This window comes from Macadamia integrifolia, unplaced genomic scaffold, assembly GCF_013358625.1.
Source record: "Macadamia integrifolia cultivar HAES 741 unplaced genomic scaffold, SCU_Mint_v3 scaffold1851, whole genome shotgun sequence".
In the NCBI taxonomy this organism is placed as follows: domain Eukaryota; kingdom Viridiplantae; phylum Streptophyta; class Magnoliopsida; order Proteales; family Proteaceae; genus Macadamia; species Macadamia integrifolia.
Genome location: NW_024868386.1, coordinates 106,730 through 113,471, shown reverse-complemented (window position 1 = coordinate 113,471; position 6,742 = coordinate 106,730). Strand labels below are relative to the sequence as shown.

Below are 6,742 nucleotides of genomic sequence, written 5' to 3'. Positions count from 1 at the left end.
AGGAATGGGTTAGGTTCAGGTTGGTTACTCTCAGACCTTACCCTGTTAACAACAATGGATTCTTGGATGGTCAACCTATAATGTGGGTTTTTTCTTAGCAACCTATAATGTGGGTTTTTTCTTAGCGGCTCAAATTTTGTGGAAAAGTAAAACCAAAGACACTTAGTCATTTGTCCACCTTCAATCTAAGTAGCTTTGATTATATGGCAAAATAAATATTGATCACATGTTAAAATCAAGTGGACAAAAAACTGCTAAAATCATTCATAGTTAGGAGATTTGGGATTGATAATAGCAATTAGAGTATAGACTTTGATATTTGAAAAATATGGCATGCCCTCTCCCTAAGCAAGGGAAAAAAAAGAGTATAAAACCCATGTTGCCTTCTCTATATACATAGGTGTTCTGCTTCTTTTTTGCCCTTCAAAAATATTGAAACAAATAAAATAAAATAAAATAAAAAATACAAAGAAAAATATTAATACATGAGGATATATGATCGAATTTGATTATAAAATTTGACAGCTGAAAAAGAGAAAAAAAATTCTTTAGATAAACTTCGAATTATTTAAATTGCTATATTACTTTTTCACACGTTCATCATTTTTTATAGATCCTACTTAGTGTACCTATGCACTAATTATACAAAGCCTAACACTATGTCCGGACCTTCGTTCGATGGGAGCATATTGATCTATCTCATGATGATGTTTTATTTATATAGAAAATATTTTATCTTTTTTATGCCACATAAGATAGTGACGATTCATTGTGATTACATGCATGGACTAACTCTATTTTATTATATGAAATTGAAATAGCTACAATTGTCCTCCGTATGGTACTATTTGATAAATCGCATAAGAAAACTTTCCAAGATGGACCACATAAAGAACCTTTTGATAAATATCAATTATGAGTCGATGTTATCTTATAGGATGTTCTCAAAGATTCAAAGATTAGAGAATTATCTAGCTAGGTGCTTGTTTAATTTACAGTCTTGTGAAATATATATATTTTAAAAACATTTATCTGTGTTCCTCATGTCTAGACACAGTCCTTGATTTTGGGGGTAGAAGTGTCTTTTTACAGTCCCTAAAACTAGGGGCTGTGTCTAGACTCTGAATGTGAGAAATGCAGATGGATAATATTCTTTCTCCCATTTTATATAGTGTGTATATGAATTATTTAGCCATGTTTGTGAATTAAACAATGCCCAAGTATAATTCTATTCTTGCCTACCTATCTATTATGAGTAATCAATGACATTATTAAGGTTTAAAATGGTAAAACGGAAAACCCCCTTTTGGAATGACTCTAAACCCATTCAAATAGGTAATGGCTGCAAAGGTGATCATGTGAGCCCTACTTGACCATTCAAGTAAAGACAACATTCAAAGTCAAACCGCCACGCCCATGCTTTTACTTAACAATAGTAATAAAAAATTAATTTTAAATCCGAAATCTAATGCTTTAAGCAAACTTAAAACTTCTGTTAATCCATCTAATTATATTTGGTTAGGTAATAATAAATTAATATTCCTCAAAGTTATGCTTTTTATTTTTTAATTTTTCTTCTGTCTTTTTGCGCAGTCTTCATCATCATCATCAAGGGGAACAAGACAGACAAGCCGACAATGTAAGCAGTGTCAAACACGTGTCTTAATGATGTTTCAAAAATAATTGAAACTAAAAAAAAATAGTTAAGAGAGATTGCACGGCGTGCGGGGAATCGGTTAAGCCATTTTTTATTTATTTCCATTTCTATTTCTCGTTTTAGGTTGCAATGCTAAATTTTTTTAAGTGTCATCCCACCCGCCCATCTCGTCAACCACGCAATCAGGCAGTCGTAGACTCTTAGCTCATGCACCCACCGAGGGAAGTAAGGAGACACCAGACTCTTGTCGCGCCATGTTTTGGATTTTAGTTGAAAGAGAAAATGGTTTTGGGTTCTGACCATAGTTAGGAAATTCAGACCCGAAAATTATTCGGGTGGAAAATTATTCGGAATAATTTGATTGATTAATTTAAGGATTCGATCAAAAAAGCTTATTGGGTTTTGTTTTTTTTTTTTAAATACTGTTTAAGTGGATCGAATAATTCGGTTTAATCTGGTTCGGTCTGAATTATTCGCGTTTTATATTTACTTTTGAAAAAATCGTGAATTTTATCTAATTTTATTTTTAATTCGGATTCGGTCAGAATTTTTGATTAAATTTGAAAAAATTCGATTTGACCGAATAATTCACGAATTATTCGGCCGAATTGATAACTAGGGTTCTGACTCTGGTGGTGAAATGTGAAAGAAAAAACAATCAGGGTTATAGTTGGGATTCAGGTAGGTGAAATGTGAAAGAAAAAACAATCAGGGTTATAGTTGGGATTCAGGTAGAACTTGTCCTTAAAGGTTAGTCATTAGAAAGGAGGTGGATAAATGTTTATTTATCATTTTTTCATCTACATAAGATATATGGGAACTGAGATCTTCGTCAATAAATTTTTTCACATGGGCATTTTTAAGACTCATTTAGAATTCATCCTTGAAAACTAATTGTTAAAGGGAGAGTGAGCAAGGCTTTTGTTATATGTCATGAATTCTTGACATGTTTTAAAGATTTACCTGACCTATTTTGGTGGCAATCCAATTAATGAGATTTTTTCTGAGATGTTTGGTAGTAGCAAAGGGTTTCGATCCCGTAGTATAGTACGACTCACTTAGATGCAACTCAATAAATCTACCTGACTTGACTGAGTATATATATTTGTACTGTTATCTTGTTATGTAAGCAACTGAGAAAATGGGATTTTCTAGTTTAGAGTTTCTAGATGAGAGTTCTTGCCATGAGTTGAGAAATCTCCATTGTAATCTTTTTTTTTTTCGCCCGATAATATAACACAATATGTGTTGGATATGCTCGTTTTCTTCATTTTTATTCTAACAACTTTATATGTTTCCACATCAAATTATTCGAATTTGTAATAGGATAATTGCTTTTGCATAGAACCTCAACAATTACAAGCTATAATTGATTAGGGCAAAAAGCAAAACCAATGAACCTAAACCATCTATTCTTTTTCTATATATTTGTGCTATTGTTGTTGTTTGGTGATTTGCATCAACTGGTGGAGGACTAGAGGAGAAGTGGAAAGGTGTGCAAAAGCAGACAATGTTGATGATGATAACGAAGATGATAGCTTTCACGTACTTTCCAGGAAGTTTCACTTTTATTATATGCTCTCTATGGTGCCTTTCTCCCTCCCATCATTTTCGCCTTGAATGAGGTCACCACCACCATTTACCAGTCACCATGAATTCAGGACTACGGAAATTGGGAGAAAGCCAAAGGCCCAAGGGCCCCTCCCTCTCCCTCTCCCTCTCTCTCTCTCTCTCTCTCTCTCTCTCTCTCTCTCTCTCTCTCTCTCTCTCTCTCATGTCATGTTTCAAAATCCAGAAGTCTTAGGCCTCACCCGATCCGGCAGCCCAATCCGGTGTTTTCTTAGTTTGGGTAAGCAAATTCTTGTTCCAACCCGGTTAGTTTCAGTGGTTGGTCATTCTCCATTACCATTAGTTACAGGGTTTTTTTTTATCAAATTTGGTTCTCTTTTCCATTTTGGCAACAAAATCCCAAATTGGATTTTGACCCGACCCATGTTTGAAGTCTTTGCTGATGGGAAATTGTTGGAATCGACGACAGAGAAAGAGAACATCACGTGAAGCCATGACCCACAGGTAGAGAAGGGGTTGAGCGTGTCCAACGCTCACGCCATCTCCCCTATCTTTCAATTCCTTTCTTACCCCACACGCCTCTAGGCTTTTTGGTTTTCTTTTTCTTTCTCTTTCTTTTTCTTTTCTTTTCTTTTCCTGATTTTCCCATCATTTTCTGCTCATCATCTCCCTAACTCCCAACAGACAACCAACTCTTCTCACTTAGTCATTCATGTGAGGCCACTCTCTCGTAATCATATACTAGCTTCAAATAATTTCCCCTCTCCTCAATTCTCACTCTCAAAAGTTAACCGGACCTTGGATCTCGAAAAATGTTTCTTATGAGGGAGTGTGTTTTCTATACGTGCATAAGGATCAACAAAAATACACGAGAAAGGATCAACAGAGGTGTCATTTCTCATTTCATATGAACGAATCGATTGTTTCACCTCCCATGTGTCTCGCAGAAGTCATTTTCTCATTAAACATAATCACACTAAATAAAAAATCTCAAATCTAAAATTAATTAATCGACACATATCTTTATATTCTATTCCCATTTCATTTCATTTACAGAGAGAAAGAAATAAGAAGAGAGATGGGCAAGACAAGAGTCTTCTAGTTTCTACTGCTCTTGCATGTTAACTATACTTCCTATTGCTACAAAATACAAATTAATTACAATAAACCCTAAAGGGTATCTTGAAACAAAGAGATATACAAAGCCCTGAACCAAAAAGAGTAGGGATTATGAATTTGTTGTTTGATGGAGTATGTTTGTCCCTTTCACAAGGAGTCTCAGTTAGCAAGCTGCAGATGGATGGGTGAAGGGGTTGTAAAAGTGAGTTTTAGGTCCCATTGCAAAAGGGTTAATTGCCTTAGATGATCCATCTCCTCCACCGATGCCGCCACCACCGCCGCCGCCGATCCTCTCGCAAGATGGGCACATGGTCAGGGTGGCTGCCGGCAACTGCATGTAAAGTGGTGGAGCTACTTTTAATGCTTTCAGCTCTTGAAGCTCCTTCTGTAACCTTCTGTTCTCATCTGTTAGTGTCTCACAACACTTCTTCAAGAACTCACAGTCTACTTCCGTTTGCTTCAGCTTTGTCCTGTTACAGTTCAAATCAGTAAAATCATTGGGATTCAAGTGCAGTTATAGAGAGAGAGAGAGAGAGAGATCAAACCTGGCTCTTCTATTTTGGAACCACACTTCCACTTGTCGGGGCCGGAGATTCAATTGCTTAGCCAAAGCTTGCTTTTGCCTCTGATAAAAACCAATCGGTCAGAACCTTTTAGAACGATTATCTCCAAATTAAGAACAAACCCATTGAAGAAAAAACAGAAGAAAAAGGGATAAGGAATCAAGAAATAAGTACAGGATTGAGAGTGCTGTGCTCTCTAAAGCTATCCTCCAAAAGGGCAGATTGCTCCTTAGTGAGTCTAAGTTTCTTTCTTGCACTTCCTTCCTCCTCTTCATCACTGGCCCTAGAAGAAACCCTTTCAATCTCCAACTCTTCGCTTACAGGATCTCTCTCCCTCTTGATGCTAACGTTGGAAAAAGATGAAACCCCACTATGAGGAGAAGCTTGTTGGCATGGATCGGCTGACTCTTCTTCACAGGCCTTGTTCACGTCAATTTTGGCTGAGAGGGACAAAGTCAGGGAGGGTTCAAATTTCAGGGACGGTTTGTGGTGATCAGACTTGGGAATAATATTATTATTCCCTTCATAGCTCAGGCCCAGGCCAAGACCTGTATTACACAGATCATCGGAACCCATTTTGTGAATCGTATGGGAAGGAAAACACAGTCGATCACGTACTGTTAGAGAGAAGAAGAAGAAGAAGAGGAGATGTGTTGAAGGTTTTGGAATGGAGAAGAAGAAAGAAGAAGAAGAAGGAAAGGAGGAAAGACTTGGGAGTGTGGGTGGGTGGCTATGATTATTAATCAAAGAGATGAATGAGTAGAGGAACGAATCTGGCGTGGAGAATTATGAAAATCCCCATATGTCTCTCTCTGCATAGGTTGACCATGAGAACCCCACTACTATTATTACTACTGCTCTCGACAGGCAACCAAATAAGAAGAAGTCTGTCTGTCTCTCTCTCTCTCTCTCTCTCTCTCTCTCTTGATGTGTAGTTTCGTGCACACTATTTGATGGATAGAAGAATACGTGGATTCACATGGAAGTGCGTATACACACAACACATCAAGAGAATGACTCGTCCACACATGTTACTAAATTAAGTTAATTAACAATAACCTCTCTTTATATGAGTTCCTTTTATCGTATATCTTTAGAGGCTGCTTTCCTTTTAACTTACGTTGTAAACACTTGGTGATGTCCCCTTTTTTTCCTTGTCTTTTCACTATTTGCTCTGAATAGTGTGTCATTTGCATCATGCAGCATTCATGGTGTTTAGGTTTGTCATGCATTTGATCAAATAGGAGATGTGCGATGTGTGTGGTGATGATTAAAGGGTTAGTTATCTTTCTAAAGATATTTCATGTGCACCAAGTCTAGGGGGAACAACCTTGCTAAAGGGTATGATTGGAGCACCCATTTCCTCTATGTCCACCCTGTCCCAGACCACACCAAATGTTTCCCACCTCATCATGCACCCCTCCCCCCTTCCCTCTTTTTCCTTCTTACTCTTCTTATTATTAGGGTTTTCTTTTAGGGGGAGGAGGGTTAGAAAGGGATGTGCACTATAGAGGATTAAAGATTTAATGCTTCATTGTGTCTATTCCCTTCTTCTTGTTGTTGTTTAGTAAAGAAATGATGAAAGGGAAAGTAGGTAGAAGACACCATACAAGTTTCAAAGGGTAATAATGATGCTACATTATAATCCAAATAAACAAGAATCCGGATCTTTGCTTAAGTAGAAAGCTGATGTCAAGTGTTTTGAACATATTACCCAATCGATATACTAAGCATTCATCATTCAATAATGTTTTGTACCCTACGCTATTGTTGTGTTTTTGTAGCTCACCTATAATTAACAATGTAATGATACCACATTATATGGGAGTGGGGT

The 6,742-nt window shown here is 36.9% G+C and overlaps 1 protein-coding gene across 1 annotated transcript; it reads right to left on the bottom strand.

Moving 5' to 3' along the window:
* Window positions 1–4,223: 4,223 nt before the first annotated feature.
* LOC122065007 (homeobox-leucine zipper protein HAT22-like) lies at window positions 4,224–5,759 on the bottom strand. The gene is made up of 3 exons (XM_042628805.1): window positions 5,083–5,759; window positions 4,891–4,970; window positions 4,224–4,815 (listed from the first exon to the last, which is right to left on the bottom strand). The coding sequence occupies exons 1-3, from the start codon at window positions 5,482–5,484 to the stop codon at window positions 4,509–4,511; spliced, it is 789 nt and encodes a 262-aa protein (XP_042484739.1). The 5' UTR covers window positions 5,485–5,759; the 3' UTR covers window positions 4,224–4,508.
* Between the last annotated feature and the right edge of the window lie 983 nt (window positions 5,760–6,742).

Excerpts from the sequence above, each read along its gene's own strand:
- LOC122065007 (XM_042628805.1), bottom strand. The coding sequence starts at position 5,484 with ATGGGTTCCGATGATCTGTGTAATACAGGTCTTGGCCTGGGCCTGAGC. Across the intron at positions 4,971-5,082 it reads AGCACAGCACTCTCAATCCT|AGGCAAAAGCAAGCTTTGGC; the intron begins GTACTTATTTCT and ends GGTTTTTATCAG. Across the intron at positions 4,816-4,890 it reads TTCCAAAATAGAAGAGCCAG|GACAAAGCTGAAGCAAACGG; the intron begins GTTTGATCTCTC and ends GAACTGTAACAG.